Source organism: Taudactylus pleione, unplaced genomic scaffold (assembly GCF_031769625.1).
Source record: "Taudactylus pleione unplaced genomic scaffold, aTauple2 ptg000610l, whole genome shotgun sequence".
NCBI classification, from domain to species: Eukaryota; Metazoa; Chordata; class Amphibia; order Anura; family Myobatrachidae; genus Taudactylus; species Taudactylus pleione.
In genome coordinates, this window is record NW_028285012.1 from 992,200 (window position 1) to 1,014,990 (window position 22,791).

General features: G+C 41.0%; 2 protein-coding genes across 3 annotated transcripts; both read left to right on the forward strand.

The window, feature by feature from the left end:
* The first annotated feature begins 1,680 nt into the window (after positions 1–1,680).
* On the forward strand, positions 1,681–9,972 carry COMMD3 (COMM domain containing 3). The gene is made up of 8 exons (XM_088454243.1): positions 1,681–1,960; positions 7,783–7,894; positions 7,988–8,051; positions 8,171–8,205; positions 8,325–8,385; positions 8,465–8,521; positions 8,611–8,670; positions 9,581–9,972. Exons 1-8 carry the CDS (start codon positions 1,822–1,824, stop codon positions 9,638–9,640), a joined length of 588 nt encoding a protein of 195 aa, XP_088310369.1. The 5' UTR covers positions 1,681–1,821; the 3' UTR covers positions 9,641–9,972.
* Positions 9,973–13,168: 3,196 nt separating this feature from the next.
* Positions 13,169–22,200, forward strand: BMI1 (BMI1 proto-oncogene, polycomb ring finger). Of its 2 annotated transcripts, none has more exons than XM_088454241.1 (10): positions 13,169–13,609; positions 18,257–18,390; positions 18,753–18,849; positions 19,069–19,124; positions 19,218–19,268; positions 19,581–19,689; positions 19,801–19,846; positions 20,593–20,691; positions 20,894–20,974; positions 21,057–22,200. In XM_088454241.1, the coding sequence occupies exons 2-10, from the start codon at positions 18,279–18,281 to the stop codon at positions 21,384–21,386; spliced, it is 981 nt and encodes a 326-aa protein (XP_088310367.1). In that variant the 5' UTR covers positions 13,169–13,609; positions 18,257–18,278; the 3' UTR covers positions 21,387–22,200. The 2 variants fall into 2 exon arrangements, with proteins under 2 accessions (XP_088310367.1, XP_088310368.1); XM_088454242.1 differs by having other exon boundaries at positions 18,261–18,390.
* Positions 22,201–22,791: the final 591 nt, after the last annotated feature.

Below are 22,791 nucleotides of genomic sequence, written 5' to 3' on the forward strand. Positions count from 1 at the left end.
CAATATACTGTTTACAGCCGTAACTTGAAATTTTGGCGCCTGGGGCAAGAAAGAAGTTTGATGCCACCCAAGCCCTCAAATATATACAAATTAACTTAGAATATTAATTCCAAGCACACCCCTTCCTTCACTATGGCCCTGATACTGTTGATTATATGACATTTTGTAACATTGGAGTTCATTATGTAAAATCTCTCAGTCTGTGGCCCTGTTGTTTTATTATTAAATAAGGGGTAAATAAAACAACATTGGAGATATATGGGAGAATGCACTCCCTGCTGTAAATTACATGGACCCTATAATTTATGTTTAAACAGTACAATAAATATGAAGTGGCTTCATCTATAATAATTAAGAATAGGGGGTGAATTTTGCCTTATAACACAAAATTTTCCTGAAGAACACTGATGGAATGAAATCACAAATCTCCAATTGTAAGTATTGATATCAGAACTCACTACTCATTACACCAATAGTGTTTACACCAATTTAAAATGAAAACATCACTTTTTTTTTTGCAGATATCATTTTTAAGTTTTTTTTTATTACTCAACCACATTAGATAAAGCATCTCAATGGGTTGTTGCTTCATTTGATTAGAGTCTAGTGATTCACAGATAAGCAGTGAGGTTTTACCTTATATATAGATATAATAACACTATAAAACAAATATAACATTGGTATAACGTGTGATTCCCAGAGTTTTCTTATAGTTCATTTTATAATGTTAAATTTGTCAGTAAAGTAGTTACACCAGCCTGATGGTACTTAGCCAAGGACTACAAAGGTATGCTCTTTCTATACATAAAAAACTTTCATAATAAAGTCACAACCATTTCCTAAATAAGGTGGCCATAGATGAAGACAAAACAACTCAGGATCCTTAATTCATAGACATCCCTAGCATAATCACCAATGCCTGATGTGTAAATAGATATGAATCCTATGTGATTGGAGATTTCTGCAATAGGTAATGAATATTAATAACACTGATGTCTCTATACATTCTCTTCTTATTCTGATTAGAGCCTTGCTTATTTTGTAAATGCATCAAACCTATAACATTTCCCATTCGTCCTCCTATTTTAATTTATGTCCCCAAACCTACTTGGCTTCCCGGGAGGGCAGGGGCTTGATACATAGTTTCCATTTGAATAAGATTCCAGAGACACTTTGTTACCAGTGAATGATAATCATCTCGCATAATGATAGTGCCAGACCCTGCTGCAACCTTAATGCGACTGCTGGACCCCACCAAGAATAAACTATAATAACTTGCACAGAATTCAAACTAAAAGTTGCATCTATTATACAGATTTACAGATGAGACATAAAGGGGAAAAAAACATAAAATAGGGACACTCCTGCAGACAGATGCCCTGGAAGGCGAGCTGGGGAAAAGCAGGGGCTGCCTGTCTGCATGGGTCAGAGCATAGAAGTACAAAATAAAAAGATGGCTACCATGTTCCCCTACAGCAGCTTTCAGCAACTATGAGGGACCCCTGATTATAGTGGGCGGCTTTAGGACACAGTTTGGGGAGGGAGTTACATGGGGGATCGCTGCACACACGCAGAACATGCAGAGCACAGTGTACATGCAGAACACCCTGCACACATGCAGCACACTGCGCTCTCGGCAGCACATGCAGAGCACACTGTAATTATAGGCAACACACACGCAGAGCACATTGCAGACAGGCAGTGAGCTCAAGCAGAGCACACAGTGCACAAAGCGGCACATGCAGAGCACAGTGCACACCCACAGGACAGCGCTGTCAGCTGGTGCGGTCACGTGGTGGGGGTGGAAGGTCGCCGCTCACAATGGAGCTGTCGGAGGACCTGCAGAGGGGTTTGCACCGCTTAGCGGACCCGGCCCGCTTTAGCCCCGGAGCCTTTAGCGCTCTCCTCCGGGCGGCCTTCCAGAGCCTGAGTCCGGGCCTGGCTTCAGGATCCGCCTTAGGTAAGGGAGGAGGCGGGGAGTGGGGGCAGGGAGATGGCAGGCGCCTTCTGCTGCTGCCTTTGTGCCCCTGGGAGCGGCGCATTATCCCCGGACACAGGGATCGGGGGGCGCACTAGGCACAGGCCCGCACCTGGCAGCGTCTGTCCCGGGCATTGGTGATAGCAGACAGCCAGACACCATCAGACAGGCAGCCAGGCCTAGTTACTGCTAGGAGGGTACAGAGCCCTGCGGGGCCCCAGGCTGGGTGTGTGCCAGGCGGGGGCCCGGTGTGTGCAGGGAGGAGTGATGAGCTCTTGCTTTGAGTACAGGGGCTGCGGCGCTTCTACTCATTCCCGGGGACATTCTGCAGCTAGCCAGTGCCTCTAAGCCCTGCACACCCTGGGCACGCATGCCCTGCACACCCTGGGCACCCATGCCCTGCACACCCTGGGCACCCATGCCCTGCACACCCTGGGCATCTATGCCCTGGCCTGCGCACCTGGCTACTCCAAGCCCTGCACTTAAATGCAGTCCAATGAGATTCGTTTTTTAAATCCGAGTTCCAAATTGAGAGAAGACTTGAGTCAGGACTCAGAACCCCAAAGTGATTCCGAACTGGGGCTCAATTCAAATTGGAACCCCTAAATATGGGTATGTTTGGTTTTCTCAAAAACCAAACCGCTCATCTCTACCTTTTACTAAGCATCACTCTATAGATTACCATATGGGTGCCAAACAATAAGCACCCAAAGCAGGGCCCTGTTACCTCTTTGTCTGTCTGTTATTACCCAGTCTTTGGTTTGTTACTGTTTTGAGCCCCATAGTAAGGCACAATGGAATATGCTGGCACTATATTAGTAATAATATTAATAATTAATATAGCATTTCAGGGACAAGTGCCAGTGACAGGCAGTTAAATCTTGAGACTGTGTCTCTGGAAATTAGCTACAGGTGACAGCTATGACTTTACTAGAATTACAGGATGGCGGTAGTAAAGTGTTTGTTATGATTACTAGAACTATGGGGACTGGTTGTTTATTAACATTATAGGGTGGAGGTGTTCTAAGTATGGGGGGTGACTGACTGCTATGATTTTTAAGGTGAATGGCTGTTTGCCAGGATTACTGGGGGAATGTGTGTTTGCTGGGATTACTGGGGGGAATGGCTTCTTGCTAGGAATACTGGGTGGAATAGCGTTTGCTAGGATTACTGGAAGAGGGGACTGGATGACTGGCTGTGTGCTAGGATTACTGGAGAAGGGGAATAGCTGTTTGCTAGGATGACTGGGGGAGGAGCTGGCTGTTTGCTAGGATTATGGGGGGCTGGCTGGTTGCTAGGATTACTGGGGGGGAGGGACTGCCTGTTTACTATGATTATTTTGGGGGGATACTGTGTGGGTCGGACTGGTTGTTTGGTAGGACCACGTCGGAGGGAGACTAGCTGTTTTCCAGGATTACTGGTAAGAGAGACTGGCTGTTTGTTAGGAATACTATACTGGGGGTGACTGGCTGTTTTCAAGGATTACTGGGGAGGAATGGCTATTTGCTAGGATTACTGGGAATATTGGCTGTTTCCTAGTATTATGGGGGTATTGGCTGTTTCCTAGGATTACTGGGGAGACTGGATGTTTACTAGGATTGCTGGGGTGGCTAAGGTGTTTATTGTGAAAATGGGGGCTGATTGTTTACTTTGATTACTGTAACTGGTGGAGTCCTCATGTTCCCATAATGTTTAACTAAGGAGATTGATAAAAAGATAAATGCAACTACAGGGACTGCTTTCATGATCATTAACATACATAGCCCCAGCATATTATATTATATTTGTAATATAATTAGGAACCAACACAGTAATAATAATAAAGCCTAGATATTTACAAACCATCAGAGGTAAGTGGGCCTTGCTCACCATCTAAACAGTAACAAGTAGACTGTTTAGGGTTCTAGAATTGTGAGTGTTTACTATGGTTACTAAAACTGGGGTGTCTGTTAGCACTACATGGACTGTTTAATAGGATTGAGGATTGAATGTTTACTATGATCATTAAAACAGATTGTTGGAATAGGGGGACTGAGTGTATTTTAGAATTACTGGATTTGGGGGATTCAGTGTTTATTATGATTGCCAAAAATGGAGTGACTGCTTACAATAATTATTAAGATTACTACTACAATTACTAAAAGGCAAAGGCATTGAACTAGGGATGATGGGGGATGTTTACTGGAACACTGCAATTAGGGGAAATAGAGGATTACATTTTAAATATTTATTAATATTTGAGAACTGAGCATGTACAATGAGTTTTAGAAATAAGGGGACAGTTTTTACTCAGTAGTACAATTGGTGGACTATTTACCTTGCTTAGTAGAACAATGATGGCTGGAATTGGGAGACTATTCTGTGTATTTACAAAGAGTGGTGAACTCTGTATTTAATATGGTCACCACAACTTTCTACAATTATGATATTTATATATATATATATATATATATATATATAATGCATTGCTGCACACTGAAGGGATTGTGATATAACTAAATAACAGAAGATAAAGTTTACCTTGTCCAAGTGATTTTACAATCTAAGAATTGAATGACTTAAAGTAATACAAACTCTAAATAGGTCCCTAAATTTATTGGGCATTCTGACAAAAATAAAGATGCTGAGTGTCCGCATGCAAATGATATCAACTGAATGTAGTTGATACTTTAAACGTGTAATGAGATTATTGTTGCTTTAGGTCTATATGGGTTATATAGATATTTTATTTCATGGTGGTTACCACGCCTTACAGTTACACCTTTGATCATGCAGTAGTGTATGTTGGCACACGAGAGTTGTACTTAGAAGTTATATAAATATGTAACTTCTAAACTAAGGCTGCTGCTGCTACTAAGACGTTTGTGCCCCTGGGAATCAGTAAAGTATTTGGCATGATGAATTACCCCCAGTTTTATAAAGTTAAAATTATATTTATTTATATTTGTAGTGACACAAGTCTCACTGTAGTTAAAATACAATAAGCTGCTTTGTAACTTTTTTGGGGAAGAGCAAAATCAAACGATTTGGACAAAACAGTATTATAGCAGTGATTCCAGCATTGTCTTTTATTTTACCAACATGATCATTATAATGTCCTATATGTGTAGGTGTATGTGAGCAAGCATATCCTGCGGTGGTAAAGTCTACAAGTACATTTGCAAGAGCAGCTATTGGAATGTTATCATAATATACAATTTTATTATTGATATGGAGAGAACTGGGAGCATTTTAGTTTAGTATCCACTGCAATCGCATATAAACCCCCCTTTATCTATGTTTTCATGTCATATATCACACTCTCGTTATTGCTTTAGTTAATTGGAACGTTAAGTCCCATCAACAGCCTTAAATGCCAGTAGTTCAATTGAGTAGCAAGTATTTGGACAGCTTGTATTGTCACTTCTGAGCATCCTGACAAAATGATAATATAATATTTGTTCTTAACAGTCATGATGAATTTGAATCTATTTTTGCACATGGTTTAATTCCATATATAAATAATTTAGTGGAAGCGAGTTATATATGTTCGCTGTTGATATATGTGAGTTTCCACACTAATTTCAGTGTTGTACATTAATATGGATAAGTAATGTTAGTTTCCTGTGGGTTTCGTTCAGTAGGGTGTGGGCTGGATATTAGTATTAGATCCGTATTACAGTCAGGGATGTTATGTGTTGCAGGTCGCACAGAGTCTATACTGTTTTGTGGTATGTATTTTTGAACAGATCACACTCATAAGTGTACAATGTATCACGTTGTTCCTTCTGTTGGGAGTTCAACCCTGTGCTGAGCTGAATTTGGGGCGCAGCTACTCTTACCCCTGTGTGTGACCTCTAGCCAGCTTTTCTGTCCAAGTGCTGCCTCATCTCTTGTCAGCCCCTGTCCTGTGACAGGGGAGGAAGAGGTTCCTCCTTGGCCCTGTGTTTTCTTCTGCTGTTCGCTTTTCCTTTTTGTTCTTCTAGTTTTGTTTGTTTATTTTTAATGTTGCTAATCGGAAACTAGTTACATTTGCAACATCGTATACAAGACAACGCCTGTGTCACTAACTAGCTCATGGTTTCTTGGCACTGTCACAGTACAACCCTAAATTATCCTATATACAGAATAAAGTATATTTCTGTTACCACGAACATTAGACGCTCATACACGGCTCATGTTCCAGATAAAGGGACTGTGCCCCTAAACCTTTAAATCTATTAATTATTTTTTGCCTTTGTTAGAAATAGTTTAAAATCCTGTAAGTTTATATTGATGTTGGGATATAACGACAATTCAAAGTGAAATTTTGAAATTTTGTTGGATATTTTACATTATATTATTATATAAGGTCCCTTTTTGTACTTGTTTTACATATAGTATAGGGTAAGTTAGGATGTTTTACAATTATGAGGTATGATTGGTTCTCTTATGTTATTTCTGCATAATATTTATGGTGTAGCAGTTGAGTGCAAGGAAATGTATGACTATGTTAGATAATAAAGATATGGGGTTGATGGCCCGTTTGCCCGATCTAAGTGCATTCCTCTATTTTGTATGAACAATTGACGTTTAGCAAAGGACGTGGGTCGGCTGCAACAATGGCTATTGGGTCAGAAGAACAAGTCTCATTTTAATAACTGAATGTCTATCGCAATACATTTTATAGATTTATAATATATGGATGACGCCTATGGTCTCACTCTTCTTTATATTTGCTTAACTTCCAATCTTCTAGCCGCAAGCATCCGCAGGGAAAAGGACAGATATATATTTAATAGATAAACGTTTGTTTGTTGTCCATGTAGTAACCCACAATACAACTGAATGGGAAGCATCCGTTAATCGATCACTATTCAGAGGGGGGAATACTCTGTGTATTTTAATAATATAAAGCTATGGATGTTGCAATTCTTGTGATAATAATGCCACTAGTAACATGTCTGATATTTGTAGCAAGGTGCGAATTATTTTCTGATTATTATTATTATTATTATTATTATTATTATTATTATTATTTATTATTATTATGATTCCACATCGCGAGTTCTCCCTGGGAACGTAGCTCTTGCTACTAGTGGGCGGATATATGCGCTGCATTTCATCTGTGTAGGAACTCAGTGCCAGGAATTGTATCCCCCACCTACAGTATATGCATTGCTGTAAATAGCGCTGTCACCCGTGGATGCTATTCAGTTACCAGCATCGTATCATGCACATCCCTAGTGTCGCACTGTAATGTGACGGGGCAACTGATGCAGGAGCTGGCTCACCCATTTTGGGAGTGTTGCATTTAGGAATGAGATTGCATTAAAAAAAAATTTATATATATATATATATATATATATATATATATATATATGCTCAGCCAGTGAGTTCCTTGTTTCCATTGTTTAAGATAGGCGTGGAGCCTAGCATCATTATTTTATTTGCTATGCATAAATCAATAGGACAAGCACAGAACGTAGATGTTTATTTACAGACAAGTTTACAAATTAACCCTTCAAAGCTCTGTAATGGTTTCAAGTCAATCTCCAATTGAAACCCCTCTCCAAGCCCTCTTTGGTTGGCTGTAATGATCAAGTTCGGTCTTGATATTGTTAAAATCTAGTTTAATAGGCTGCAGTGGACTTTATCATTCGGGGTGTAACCTCTGGCTTCTGACCCCTTCTGTTCAGCTGCATACTGCGTGTGACTGACAGTCACGAATTAATTATTAGTTGACCAATCGAACTGAGTAAATGAGAATGTGTTTATGGGTGTTTTCAAGCCATGGTTGTTTCTGTATTGTGAAATGTGCTGTCGTTGTGTTTGTGTTGCTCTAGATGATAAAGAGTTTCAGCACCTATCCCCATCCCAAATAAAAGAGTGTCAGGCTGCCACCACGACGTGCATACTGGAAGCTGTGAAGCATAATGTAGACAGAACTGCTCTGAGGTACAAGGCTGTATGTTGTGCTTGCTCACAGATCTATGGAAACAAGCTGTCCGTTCTGCCTCCTGATCTGTCAATGCTCGTTTTTCCCAACAGCACTTTTCTAGAAGACTGTAAATTCGATGAGGAAAGGACTGAACTTTTCTGGACAGAATACCAGGTCCTGACGTATTATTTAATCGTGTGCATCTTTTGTCTGGATTTGCTAATTTTCAGCAGCTTTGTCTATGGTTTCCTATTTATTTATTGTGTTAATTGTCAGTCTCTGCTGTATTCCAGAAACACAAAGAGGCTTTGGAAATGCTGCTAGAAAAGTGAGTCCCACGTTCCTGGCCCAAAGACAGACAACTTTTAAAGTTAATGTGATAGCTTCGTTTAAAGCAGCTTATTGTTTAGGGCTATGACCAATCTGTAAACTGTATTATGTTTTCAGCATAGGCAGGTGCCCCCCACACGTGTCAGATGTGTCCTGGCGTCTCGCATATGAAATAAAGGTGATTAAAGTTCCTTGTTCGTGCAGTATTTTGTATTCCTATGGATAAGTCACTCTATATATTCCTTTATACTCCTCAGACCAATCAGCTGCACAAAACCTACCGACCCTCCTACTTTGTGAAATTAAATTTAGAGGTAAATAAAAGCCAGATACATGTTTGTAGAGAATAAGAAAATTAATTTACGAAATGTGTAGTAAAATACAGACTTTCTGTTTTTCATAGAACACGGAACCCAGCCATGACCAAGATATTAGTTTTAATTGCTCAATAGAACAATTACAGGTATATATTAATTTGCACTTCTACTTGGCTAGATTTTAGTTAAGGGGTGCGCAGTGAGGTCGTCATTCATCTACTAATAAAAGTGTAATGGTACTCTCTGTAGGAACTTTTTATGTGGCAAATAAATTAATGCCCCTTTATTATTGAGGGGCAGATAATTATTGCATGCTTTTCTGTTTGTGATCCTTTAGATTCCTCCAAAGTTATTTAAACACTGTTAAATAGCATTTTAACTATCACGATTTTCCAGACTGTCAATGTGATATATGTAACAATAATTATTCGTGCACTTAAGTTGGTCACCTATTTCAGATGTCGGCTTCTACAGAAGGTAGTTATATTGACAGATCACTTTATAGGTGTCACTTATCTCCAAGTGAAACATGTCGCTTAGCTGCATACTTTTAACTATTGTCCTTCCTTACTTTTTTCAAGATTTTGTTTTTATGCAGCTTGATATTATTGCAATGGTGAAAGCAGAGTTTATGAATTTTTTACGGCTATTGTTTAAACATTGTAACACTCCTTTCACAGAATAGTGGCTCCTGGCTTTCATTGATTAAAATACATTTAGTACAATGGAGATATATATATATATATATATATATATATATATATATATATATATATATATTCATATTCATTGGAACTTACACTACTTTTTTTATGGATCTTATGGTTTTTCCATTACAGAACTATATGAATGTGACCTGTTATTTAAAAGGAAAGATAAATACATTTGATTGGACAGATAATTACTAGAGCAGCGTTTATCTAAGAAAAATATAAATCCTCAGCATTTATTTGAGATGGTTGTAAAGAGTGCTCAGTCTTATCTCGATTACATTATAATGTCTCACTGATCACTTGTGTATTTATTTAAAATTTAAATTCTTTCTTTGCCCTTCAGGATTTAGTAGGGAAACTTAAAGATGCAGCCAAGAGTTTGGAGAGAACTTCACAGATGTAAAAGCGGATCCTCTTGTCGCCATCAGAAGAAATGATTAAACAGTTTTTTTTTTTTTTAATAGAAAATGTTTATTTTTTACATTCCATGTCATGACATGAGCTTGTGATTGAAGGAAGTTGCAGTATAAAGTACTTTATGGATTTCTTTGCGACTTTTTCTTTTGTACTAACAATGTGATTTACTAATAGATATTCCTGCAATTTTCCGAACCTGTTTCATTCACACAGTGCCCCCTACACTCCCCTAACAAGACACAATTTATCCCCATACAGATTTATGGTGCCCTGATATTGTATGTCATTTGTCTCTGCAAAATAAATATTATGAAACAAGCTTGTGTGGTTTATTTAAAATGTCTTTTAGTCTTTATTAGTATGTGAATGGTGCCATATAAATCAGCTGCGAAAATACTTTGTGGTGTCAGTTTAACTCTTCAGATGCCTGAGGAATTTGCTCTCTTTGCACAAGAAATGGACTCATCTGGATATCTTTGGGTTAATTGTCGAAATCTCTAATTTATGATATTTTAACTTAGTGCAACACATAGAAGCACCCATACACAGAAAGAAATAATAGCTTGTTGTGTCTATAGTATTAGATTGGCGTTGGCTTTTGTAAATACATAATTTTGTGTTGTGTTTGAATACATTTATGTTTAGTAATTCGTAAAAGAAAAATTTATAATAATAATAATAATAATTTGCCAATACATCCTCACAACAGTACCATAAGTAGATTAATTGAAAATGAGATCTTATATCGGTGAAGGGTAAAAAGTGTGAAATCTAATTCACTTTCCAGTTGGATTCATTATTCTGTGTAAAGGTAAATAAATGGTGGAAGCACATTGGAAATGTTAGAAAATGCTTTATATTAAGGAGCCCAGAAATAGTACAGCATGAGGCATGGCATTATAGTATAGCATTCTGTAGGATTATGTTCGGGAAACAATATAGTACTTTAGAAGCCATTAAATAAATAAACTGAGTTACAAAATAGGGTTTTTAAATAGGTACGGCTCTGACTATGCACTGTATTAGGCTGGTAATTGTACATAATAAATAAGATATAAAATTGTGTGCAACATAAAGAGCAGGTTTATACAAAGTTGTGGCACTAGTGTAGTCATGGCAGGGACAACACTGTTGAGGACAGGTCCTATATATAAGTCCGGTTCTGTGATCCACAACATACTCACCCGCCCCCACCCACCTATGGATCCCGGACACACATTCCTGCAACCTCCCCGCCCTTTGCCCGGACCGGGCGGCGCCTTCTCCAGTGGGTCACAGACCACCAGCCCGGGGCCTCCCAGCGTCCGCCCCAAGCACCAGGAGCGTGAGATCCCAGCACACGTGGTTATTTATAGGAGAGAGGGATCTGGGATCCAGTAGAAGAATTTACTGCTACAGATACATAAATGATCTGCAATCAAACAACCAGCTGCACATTTGGAAAAGCTTCAGGGGTGACCGTCTCCCCATAGAGTAACTGCGGGACCACTGTTATATGTACATTGAATTAACTTGCGCAATGTACTGTAATTAAATCGAACCGATAACGTGTGGTAGCATTACTGTTCTGTATATACCATTAACAAGTTAAGATATATCAATATGTACCTGGTTATATACACTGTGGCTGCCCAAGTAGATCTAAGCTGATCAGGGTGGGTACACCCCACAGTTCTCCTCCCTATAATATCTTAACGAATTCTTCCATCCTTCATGAAGTTGTGATCCCTCCATATATATATATAGAGCTATCCATCAACTCTTTCCCGGAATGTCGCCAGTTTCCTATGTATTGCATAGTGAAGCAACACTTCTGTTGTACTGATATGCCTAATTAAATAAAGGCAACTTGGTTATATGTATCTATATAAAGCGTATCAACACTGTCTATAGCGCTACATCCCTGGTAACAGCAGCCCTCCGTGGAAGGTTATGGCGCTATGTGCCATACGGCTTTACAACTTACGTGGTTATATATACATATATTTTTATATATATATAATCACGCTTATGAATGAGCTCTACGCATGCTGGTGCCTTTCTTCCCTCTTGTTATCCCTCTACTCTATATAGAGAAATTAGATAGATAGATAGATAGATAGATAGATAGATAGATAGATAGATAGATAGATAGATAGACTCACTAATATATATATATATATATATATATATATATATATATACGCGCGCGCATTAATTGATATGCCCATCGGTCCCCCGTTAATGACCCTTGATGCCTTTCTACATGTTACATGTAACTTGCTTTATCCCTCTGCATAAAATACATTTATATTCACTTGTGATCATTTCTGTAGGTCCATCTATATATTATATCTATATGCATTTTCACTGATCCATATGTTATAACGCTATACATCTCTCCATAAATATATAGAGCTCCATCCAGTTGCAAGTCTGCTCCTGAGGGTAATTTCATTGTCTAGGATAAATTACATTTACTACACAGGAGACACGCGTGGGGCGAAATCACTGTTTCTCTATATGTACGTCTTTTATATCAGGACGCCCGATTGTTAAATAGCTGTACATCTGGCAAACTATGTTTATATAGCTGTACCTAATATATGCAGTTAGTTATGTATAGCTAATATCTATTCCTGTGCCAATATTCAATACAGTTCCATCCTCTCTGGTTGGCAGTATCTGTAGAATATAGTCTACACCTTAATTATTACTGTACAATTTATGTTTATTTCATTAGCTACTTTTAAATGAGTGATGTCTGCTTCTTTGTACGAAGCATAGGTATAGATTATTACTCCTCTATGGTTATCCCTGTACCTAAGTACGGCTTGTCGCTGAAAAGGTCATAGACAGAGCCCTGCACGACTTTATGCTGCCACTTTATAAGATAGGATGATCTGCACATGTTATGGGGAATTGTCAGAAACTCAGGCGTTGTTGCGCTGCCTTTACTCAGAGGGATAAACATCACCCTCTGGTTTACGTCGCCTTCTCCTTCTTTGTATATTGAAATTTTAGATAAACCCCTCACTGGTTAAAATCGTTCTGCCCAAGGATTTGGATCATCACTGGAGGCATCATTGTAATAAGAGGCAACCTCACCAGTCCCATACATGTGATTATACCTGACCTGCTTTCTCTGCACCTATGTGCACATGTATGACATGCACTAATAACGTGGCATTAATAGGAATCATTTATGTACTACGTGACCGTGCGCATATATATATATATATATATATATATATATATACACACACACACACACACACACACATAAATATATACAATATGTGTTTGTAAGTATATCTATCTACATATACACAGACTCACACTCACATAAGTGTATAAAACGAATGTGGATGCACCAGTGAGAAGTGGCTGCGACCTTGGAGCCAGATCCCCCTGCCCGGGCTGCACTCCCCCTGAGTGTGTAGTGTGAGTGCAGTGTGTACACTAATTCCCAGGCCGCCCTTAAGGAATGAGGCCACGTGACGGCGCGGGGCGGGCGGACTCTGAGCCATTTTGGGGACGGTGTCAGTTTCCAGTGTGAGGCTGCAGCGAGCGGAGTGTCCGAGCAGCCCGGGGAGAGCGGATCTCCGTGTACAGGCCGGGCAGAGGAGGAGGAAGATCGGCGGCAGCAGCAGCGTGCAGAGTGCAGAGCCAGGACAAAGCGCTGAGGATGGTATAACGCAGCCCGGATCCGGCGAGAAGAGGCGGGAGCTGCAGCAGCGGCGGCGGCTCAGTGCGTGGAGAGAGAGCGGAGGAAGGCGGTGGCGGAGGCGGTGCGGGGGGATCTCCCACCCCTGGCTGGCTGGAGTAAGGGGGGGGATGCACGCAGTCCCTGCACTGACAGCGTCTGCAGATCTGCTCAAGATGGCCGCCCCTGGGCTGCTGCTCATCCGCTGAGCGCCCCCCCGGACACCGCATTGTCCCCCGGACCCCCCAGCAGCAGGATCAGCGGCTCACGGTACGTGCACGGTGGGCCCGGGCGCCCTCCTCGGTGGGGGTTGGAGCCTAGTGACTGTTTGTCTGGTGTGGTGGACGTAAATAAAGGAGGGGGTGGGGGGGTGAAGGGGGTGGGGTGTGAATGCTGGAATTTGGTAAAGGGGGTGTACAGGTAGTTGGGGGGGGGGAGCAGAGGATGGCAGGGGGTGGTGAGCACGTGAGAGCGGAGGTGCCATCTCCTGATTGCTCATGTGCTGCCCAATCTGAGCCCTGGTGCTATCCCTCCCAAGCTTTATGTTTATGCATACAACCCCCCACCCCCTGTGTTCCATGTCAGCAGCACCCCCACTCCTTTCCTTGTAACACCTCTCCCCCTGCTGCCCCCCACTCTTCAAGCTTTCCCCCTCTGTGCATGTCTGCGGCACGGTTTGTAGGACTATTAGAGCCGGGAACAGGTCTGGTAATGCCAGTGTGGGCTCATTGTGCCATCTGGCTTGGATAAGTTATAGCGGGCATAGGATTGTGTATGTTTGTGTGGTATATATAATATCTTCTAGTAAGGAGAATAAAAGCATGCAATGAGCACTGTGCTGATCTGTGGCTGTATATTATTGTGTGTGTATATAATGTGTGTATACAGTTGTCACCCTTTGTACTATGTGTTATTGGCTGGCTCAGCCCTGCTGCTTTCAGTGCTGGACTGTTCACAGTAAATCACAGTTGCCAGCTAGCTGGCCTTCCCCAGGTTGTTACTACTATACCAGTTAATGGTTCTCAATATAACGCCATCCAACTTCTGTGAAAATGAAACATCTTGGTTTAGATCAGATGGATGCTGCCCTGATATTTTACTTTGCACATTGGGCCAATAAAAGGTAGAGCAGGAGAACAAATATTGACAAGTGAAGACGAGGGATCCCCGGTCCAGCTCATCATATGTGTAAGCATATGCTGGAGGAAGCACAGTTGTATTTGTCGGGTGCTGAAGCATAATCTTGCTGGAATGAGTGCTGGTTATAACATAAACTCACTCATCTGCTCTCTCTGTGTGAGCTGCGCGTTATTCCAGTAAGAAATATACATCCAGAATGCATGCAATGTTTGTGGATAGAGGATTTCATCTTTTGCAGATTATTACATTTAATTCTTTCTTATCTCTGAGTGTGCAGCTTGGAAGCACTGGACTATTGCTCAATAAACTATCCGTGCCATTTCTATAGCAGGAACTCTGGCAATAACTGTATGTGTCAATGATATATTACAGGGCTGTGCAAATCTCCCTGCACATGAACTCTTATACTTTCAGCAGATCACAGTAAAGCCACTATTCTGCTTTTTCTGTTTTTCTTTTCTTCATCTCACATAGACAGGCCTGTAACAAAGCATTGCCAACACACTATGCTGTCTTCCCCTTAACAGTTGTCTATATCTTGTTTGCCTGCCTATATGTGTGTCTGTATACAATATATTTCTATTCAAAATATATTTTTATTTATAATTTTTGTTTGTTTTGGTAACTACGTCAGCAGACATAACCTATTCTTCATGTTGTCATGAAACATGGTTGCTCATGTTTGTTGATCTGCATTTATAATTGATTGTCATGAGAAGTTATTACATTGGAGATTGTATAGATCATCTCTGGATGAACAGATTGATATTGATCAGTGTTTTTTTTTACTGTAGATGGTAATGTTATTATCGCAAAAACTTGCTACGGTGTGTTCTTGGACCTATGGAAAACAAAAAGTGATCAAAGTAGCCACCTACAGCAGTGATTTAATTGGCATCTATGTCAGTAAAGCTGGGTACACACTGACAGATATATCTGTCCAATCTGTATGGTGGAAAGGAAAATCTGGTCTGTCTTCCAGGGTTTTGGAGCAAATTTCTATTGGTATTTGCTCCCATACATTACCAAATTTTCCTTGCCACCAGACAGATTGGACAGATATATCTGTCAGTGTGTACCCAGCTGGCTGCTTGTGTTCTGCATGGGAGTAATAAATTGGTTGAAGAGGTCGATCGGCAGCATACAGTAAATCGGATAAGGGGATTTCTGTATTGCCCCGTTAATCCTGCGGTAATGACTCTTGGTGAATCACTTGTCATTACTTCTACACTTTATTTTTGTAGCTGGCATCTGTAAAAGAGAAATATCATACCCTCAGTTTAAATACTGTGTGGTGGAGGCAGTTTTCTTTCTGTGTTTGCAAATGCAACATTTGGTCATATTCTGCCAGGCTCCTTGTATATGCTCACGTTCCGTTGGTAACCCAAGTTCTTGTTCAGGTGGTTTGTGTGAAACAGGAGACCTGATATTCGGGGCAAGTTTGCGTCTATACCTTTTTGAGATTTGAATTAAGAAGTGTCAAGGATACAGCTATATGCAGGGCTGAATTGTATTTTACCCACCCGACAATTGCAAACATAACTTCCTTTTAATTTCCGAGATTGTGCCATTTGCCAAAGCAGCCTGAGCCTTCATCGGCAATATTAGTATAAAGTTATAAACTCAGTTGTGGGACTGTGTAACTTACCCACGTGCTGATATATTGCTGGTCACAGCACAGAGAGACACTACAAGCTACCTGCTCCCCTTACAGAATCTGGGGAAACTAGCATCTCCCACGTATTTTATTACTCTATTTCTGTCCCGACTTTTTCCATATGACACATAAGCAGAGTTCTCCTTTTATAGCGCCACCCCCCCCCCCCCCCAACACACCATTGGGGTAAACTTAGTGTAACTGCGGAGATTCAAAGTATATCTTTTCAGTAGCCATCCATCGAAGTAGTAGTTCTCATAACCTTATATAACCAGGTGTCTGCTGTGTGCGGATGACAATCATTTCTCCGTATTCCCATTGGGTCATCTCCCCTGTGCAGGCTGCGTTTCATAGCTCCATCCCCGACCCCACATGTGACTTACAGCATAAGACCTTGTTGTTAGGTGAGTGCAGGGGCAGGTGGTGGGTTATTGCATTTTTAGGTCCATTATTTTATATTATATTTATTTGTTCCTGGTTTCTTATGGCAAACACTTCATGTTGCAGTATATAAAATACGCACGCTGCATTTTTTTTTTAAATAATAATAATAATAATAATAATAATAAATACGGACCAAGCTGGGATGGTCTGAGCCTCTGGTGAATGAAAGCACTACTGGCCAAGTCGCCCAATGTTACTTTAGCCTTGTCTATCGGGAGGTGGAGGCTTCTGTGTGACCCCAGCTCTTGGTGTGGTTTCTCTCCTTCCTTCCCTCCCTCTCGGCTCTTTGTCTCTTCCCTGAACTGCACTGGGCGCCTCTCAGTTCTCCCTTTGCCTCCTGTCCAGTTCTTTCCTTCTCCTCCTCTCTGATGCTCACCTCCCCCGCCTCCTGCACCTCACTCACATCGCTGCACTGTATTTGTTTTACTGGATCCCTCCGTGCATTCCTAGCAGGGGAAACCCCATCGGGACACTCCTCTTCTTCTCATGATTATTATCATCATCCCTCTGCCCTATTCCATACCCCCTCTGCATGTTCCGTACCCATGCTACCTGCTTCTTCCGGGCTGTGGCAGCAGGACCCGGGGGCTCTCACTAATATCTCCTGTGAGTGAATGAATATAATCACGGATGCTCTTATTTAATTGGCAGTCTGTCATTGCTCAACTCGGGAAGCTGCTGGCTATGGGATCCAGTGCTCCATGTAATTTGATTGCAAACGTGGTTCTTTACCTTGCTACCCTTCTGCCTTCACCATGGAGCCAGAGAGCATTATTGAAATGGAAAATTGTAGAGAAATGTTTTACTTTGCTGGATGCTGTAAATTTGGTTTCTCTATCGAAATCGGGAAGAAGAGAAAGGGTTAAATAGTGTGTGTGTGTATGTGTATATATATATATATATATATATATATATAGCGCCCCACCCACCCTACCCCCAGGTGACTTGCCCCGCAGCACCTCGTGTGACTCCACTGCTGGGTCTCTTCCCCATCTCCAGGCGGTGGCAGGATGCCAAGTGTAAGTGTAGGTTGCTATAGTAACCGGAGGATTGCAGCTTGGGCACCAGCACAAGGCAATGTGCTTCTTTCATCAATAAAATAGTCTGTCTCCCTGGCTGGCAGCTCCCGATCACTGCTATATTTTTGCCCTAAGCCCATCACTGATTTGGGGGTCTCCTATTCATTCAGCAGAATTCTGCTCCTCCTTTATACTTGTGTATTGCAATAATATACTATGTTGCAGTATTATACCACCTTGTGGGTCCCCTGTATAACTAGTAAACCACCAGCAATCCGCTTTGTATGGTTGGAATATGTGGGTACAGCTATTGAAGTGTCGGATGCATGCAGGAGCTGTGGATGTTGTTTCTACATTGATTAGGCTGGTATGAACTTGCTATGAGATATGAGGCTGCTACCCCCTTCTCCTTTATTTCCTGGAGCTATCTTATTTTGCTTTGACGTTCTGGGCAGAAATGGTTGCTTGTGTAATATCCATTCATTGTTGTAGATATTCGATTGATGTAATATTTGGTGACAGACAAAGTTCTCTCCAGTATCGGGTGTGTCAGTAGTTTCTCTTCATTGTTTATTTGTACACATCAAGAGAACCATTGACTTTCCTTGTGCATCGCTACAAAGTTGCCATCTGTTATTTATCGACTGTTTCTTCCAGGCAGCCCCCTTGTACTGCAACTATGCATCGCACAACTAGGATTAAAATCACCGAGCTAAACCCCCACCTAATGTGTGTGCTCTGTGGCGGATACTTCATAGATGCTACAACCATCATTGAGTGTCTCCATTCCTGTAAGTAGTCAGCCTCTTTTTTTTTTTTTCCTATCATACACTGTGCCGTTTAGGATACCATGTTCGTTTTAAATAGAGCCTCAGGCCATTATTGTTGTAAGTGTGCTCCGGGCTATCGTGTACTTGGCTCATCCATTATGTTTTTAGCCTGCACCTTTAAATCCTAATATATTCTCTCTCTCTCTCTCTCTCTCTCTCTCTCTCTCTCTCTCTCTCTCTCTCTCTCTCTCTCCTCTCTCTCTCTCTCTCTCTCTCTCTCTCTCTCTCTCTCTCTCTCTCTCTCTCTCTCTCTCTCCTTCCCCCCCCCCCCCCCCCTCTTTATGGTTCGGTAACGACCTCTCTGTTGCTTTCATTGTCCGCAGTCTGTAAAACTTGCATTGTTCGCTATTTGGAGACCAGCAAATACTGCCCTATCTGTGATGTCCAAGTGCACAAAACGAGACCCCTGCTGAATATAAGGTATGTCAGACTGCCATAAAACTTGCCCTTGATGTTTGGGGAAGGTGGTGGCCTCCCAGGCTACACTGCTTCCCCGGTATTGAACCGTGAAGTTCAAGAATCTTTTTGTTACTGTCCAGGTTCTCGTAAAGAGTTCAGCAAGGGTCAAAGACACCCCTGTTCCTATATCATCCTTACAGTTATTCAGTGTTTTTTCCCCTTTTTTCTGATCAATTACAGGGCAGACAAAACCCTTCAAGATATTGTGTACAAGCTGGTGCCTGGCCTTTTTAAAAGTATGTATTGAAATGATCGATTGTTTGATGTCACATTGATCCAGACAGAGAGGTAGCCGATCCTAAATCTGTGTGTGTGTGTGTGTCTTGCAGATGAAATGAAACGAAGAAGAGATTTTTATGCAGATCATCCTTCTGCAGATGGTAAATCAACCATTCTAACTCTAGTGTCATATATCTGCTGCTATATCCTTTGTTAATAGTGCTTATCGTGTCCTTACTTTATACTCTGACGTGTCCTATTAGCTGCATTCTAATCGCATGGATATATATGTTTTTGAGCAAATGGTGTTCAATAATTCTAATTCTGTAGTACACTGAACTGCATTTTGTGTGTATTTATTTATTTTTGCCTATGTGTGTGTCTGCTGTATTTATCTTTACTAATTCCTTATTTCATCACTATACTGCTCAGGTGTCTGTGACACTTTATTTCTTTATTTTCTGTATATTTAGGGTCAAATGGCTCTAATGAAGACAGGGGAGAGGTTGCAGATGAGGACAAGAGGATAATTACAGATGATGAGATTATCAGTTTATCCATTGAGTTTTTTGAGCAGAACAGGCAAGTTGTGTTTGTTTGTTTGTTTGTTTGTTTTGTTTCTTGTACTCAACTTCAAAAATAAATACATACAGGCAGGCCCTATAATCCTCGTTCCTTCTGTTTTGTCTTTAGGGTGGATCGTAAAGGAAACCGAGAGAAAGAGAAATCAAAGGAAGAGGTACCTAGTTGTACTCCAAATTAATATCTTGCCTAAATAGGGAGGAGGTTGACTCAAGTTATTATCTCTATAAAAATGATCCTCTTGGGTGGCTGTGATCGCTTCGGTCTGGAAAAGAGTAACGTGAAATTATGCTTCAGTAAAAGAGTTCTTCAGCGGGGAGTTCATGATACAATGTAACAGTGAATCATGAAGACGCCTGTCTTTGCTACAGATTGTTAGTGTGTACGTGTATTAGCGGTGCACCACTTGTATTCCGTGTCCTACACCAGTGCTTCTCTAACTACTGTAAATTATACAAATTCTCACATAAACCTTTCTTCAAACAATGGTCCTTTTCTCCCCGGCGTGTTAACCCCTAGTTATCTGACTACAGAGGACTTTTCTGGCTTGCAGTAACTCTGCCCTGACAGCCGGTAGCACCTCCTGGGGCCCCGTAGGTTCAACAACATTACAGTCCTCTATTGAACCTCTCTCCCACACTCTGTAATTAGAAGCTTTATACCGGTCCTATCATCTAGAAAAGGGTAGGCCGCCTGCCATATACATTGCACCTCCTTGGGCCCCTTGGTTCTGTGATGATCTTAGAGCAAACACAACGAACTAGGAGTATTCCAAATGACTGAACTGTGTAGTAGTATCTGTGCACGCGTTTAATACAGCAATCGCTCGAGAGTGTGTGTGTGTGTGTGTGTGTGTGTGGTGGGGATCGGTCTGTGTGGTCTCACCTGTACATGCATTTGCAGGCTAATGACAAGAGGTACCTACGTTGTCCCGCTGCAATGACTGTTATGCATCTACGCAAGTTTCTAAGAAGCAAAATGGATATACCTAATAACTTCCAGGTAATGTGTCATTGCTACAGTAACAAGACAGTGTTCCACTACCACCAAATGCTTTGCTTCATGATCTCTTGCCTTGCAGGTCTGGGAATATCGGCATTTTAATGATATATAGTGGTTTCCCCTGGGATATTTGACTTTAATGTTTTATTGTATGGAATGCATTGCTGTGATTTTTATGATGTGTTATTTTTATTGTACCTAGATCGATGTCATGTATGAGGAGGAAGCCCTAAAAGACTATTACACCTTAATGGACATTGCCTACATCTATACCTGGAGAAGGGTAAGCATCTCATACTGTTTGCTGTTCAGGTGGGCTTTGGAAATGTCATGGACACATCTGACCCGTGTGTTACTCCCCACAGAACGGCCCGCTTCCCTTAAAGTATCGGGTGAGACCCACTTGCAAGAGGATGAAGATTAGCCACCCGGCCGGCAGAATGAATAACATGAGTGGGGACTTGGAAAGTGACTCTGGTAGTGATAAAGCAGGGAGCCCAGCTGGGGGGCCGTCCACGTCCTCCTGCATGCCAAGCCCTAGCACCCCTGTGCAGTCCCCACACCCACAGTTCCCTCATATCTCCACTACCATGAATGGGACCAGCTCCACTTCCAACAGCGGCCACCAGAACCCTTTTACCAACAGAGTAAGGAAGATGTCTCTAAATGGATCCTCTGCTACATCATCCGGGTGAAAACGCAACTGGAGGGCTAGACCAACCACGTTTTCTAGATTTAGTCATTGCCATTGCAAGCTTTTGTAGATGCTAATACTTGTGACTTCGTCCCAATTGCTTACTTTTGTAGTGGAAACTCTACATGGCCATGGCAGGATGACCTTCTACTTGGATATTTTGGTGAAAGCAAAAAAAAAAAAACTATCCTTTGGATTTTATTCATATTCCTTGGAAACACAGAGCCTGGTAATGGGAAGATGCTGGATATATTGGTACTGAAGTAAATGGATATAAATTCAGCTACACACAAGGCTGAAAGTGATTTTCTCCAAGGCTGGACTAGATCTTTATGGATATACAGTATGTTGCTTCTGGATTTCTGGTTTATTTTTCCTGTTCTGAGATTTGTTTGGACTATTCTGGATTGAAGTTCAAGTGTTGGGAAACTGTTTATATACCCTGGATTGAGGATTATTACAATTTTTTTTTGGATGCGTTAAAATGACCAGAGGAAAATCTATCCATTGCCTTTGGATTGGGGTGACCTTGGATGTATCTTTATCTTCAGACAAACTGCTCCACCACAATATTTCTTGTTAAAATGCTGTTTCATGGACTGTAAAGAGAGTGCCCTGTCATCTTCTCAACTCCAAGTGCTTTATCATTTAACTGAATGGAAAATACATAGACTTTTCTATGTAGCCATTTCACTGTGAATAGTGATTTATTGCTTTAGCCTTCATGATTTCAGTTTTTTTGTTAACTCATTTGTTGCCAGAAGGAGAGGATTTTTTTGTATTTTTTTTTTCCCAAACCTTTTTTTTTTTTTCGTCATCCATCTGGCAACAAAGCTAATTCACATGTTGCTGCACAGAATTGATCAAAAAAGTTTCATATATATATATATTTTTTTTTTACAATCTTTTGTCTAAAAAGCGGGTATTACCGTTTATTTTACAGACTTGTTTAAGTGATTCGCTTTTGTAAGAATCAGTTGGCATTATGCTGGTTGTAAAATGCCATATTGGTATATGACATAACAGGAAGACAGTATTGTATGATATATTTATAAATACTATAATGAAGATTTTGTGTTTCCTGCACTCAGAAATGATTTTTACTTTATAACCCCAATGATATTCTGTTGCCCAGCTGCAAATAGTGCAGGCCTTAGTAAGGCATCCTAAGAAGAGCATGTTTTATTTTGGACCCTTTCACACCAGTCATAAAGCCATGCAATAATGGTACTGCATCTTTTCATATATTCTAATACGGACTATTAGAGATTTGTGGGGGAGGGGGCAGAACTCGGGTTATTAAATTACACAGGCACTAGTCTCTGCGCATACATCATTGTGGTTGCTCTTCCAAAACACCCCAATAGTCTGTCCTAATGTGTAATTTCCAAATTGCTTGGGAAAAG

Coding starts and splice junctions, on each gene's coding strand:
- COMMD3 (XM_088454243.1), top strand. CDS start 1,822: ATGGAGCTGTCGGAGGACCTGCAGAGGGGTTTGCACCGCTTAGCGGAC. Junction 8,052..8,170: donor TTTTCTGGACAGAATACCAG/GTCCTGACGTAT, acceptor GCTGTATTCCAG/AAACACAAAGAGGCTTTGGA. Junction 8,206..8,324: donor TTGGAAATGCTGCTAGAAAA/GTGAGTCCCACG, acceptor TTATGTTTTCAG/CATAGGCAGGTGCCCCCCAC.
- BMI1 (XM_088454241.1), top strand. CDS start 18,279: ATGCATCGCACAACTAGGATTAAAATCACCGAGCTAAACCCCCACCTA. Junction 19,125..19,217: donor GGTGCCTGGCCTTTTTAAAA/GTATGTATTGAA, acceptor TGTGTCTTGCAG/ATGAAATGAAACGAAGAAGA. Junction 20,692..20,893: donor ATATACCTAATAACTTCCAG/GTAATGTGTCAT, acceptor TATTGTACCTAG/ATCGATGTCATGTATGAGGA.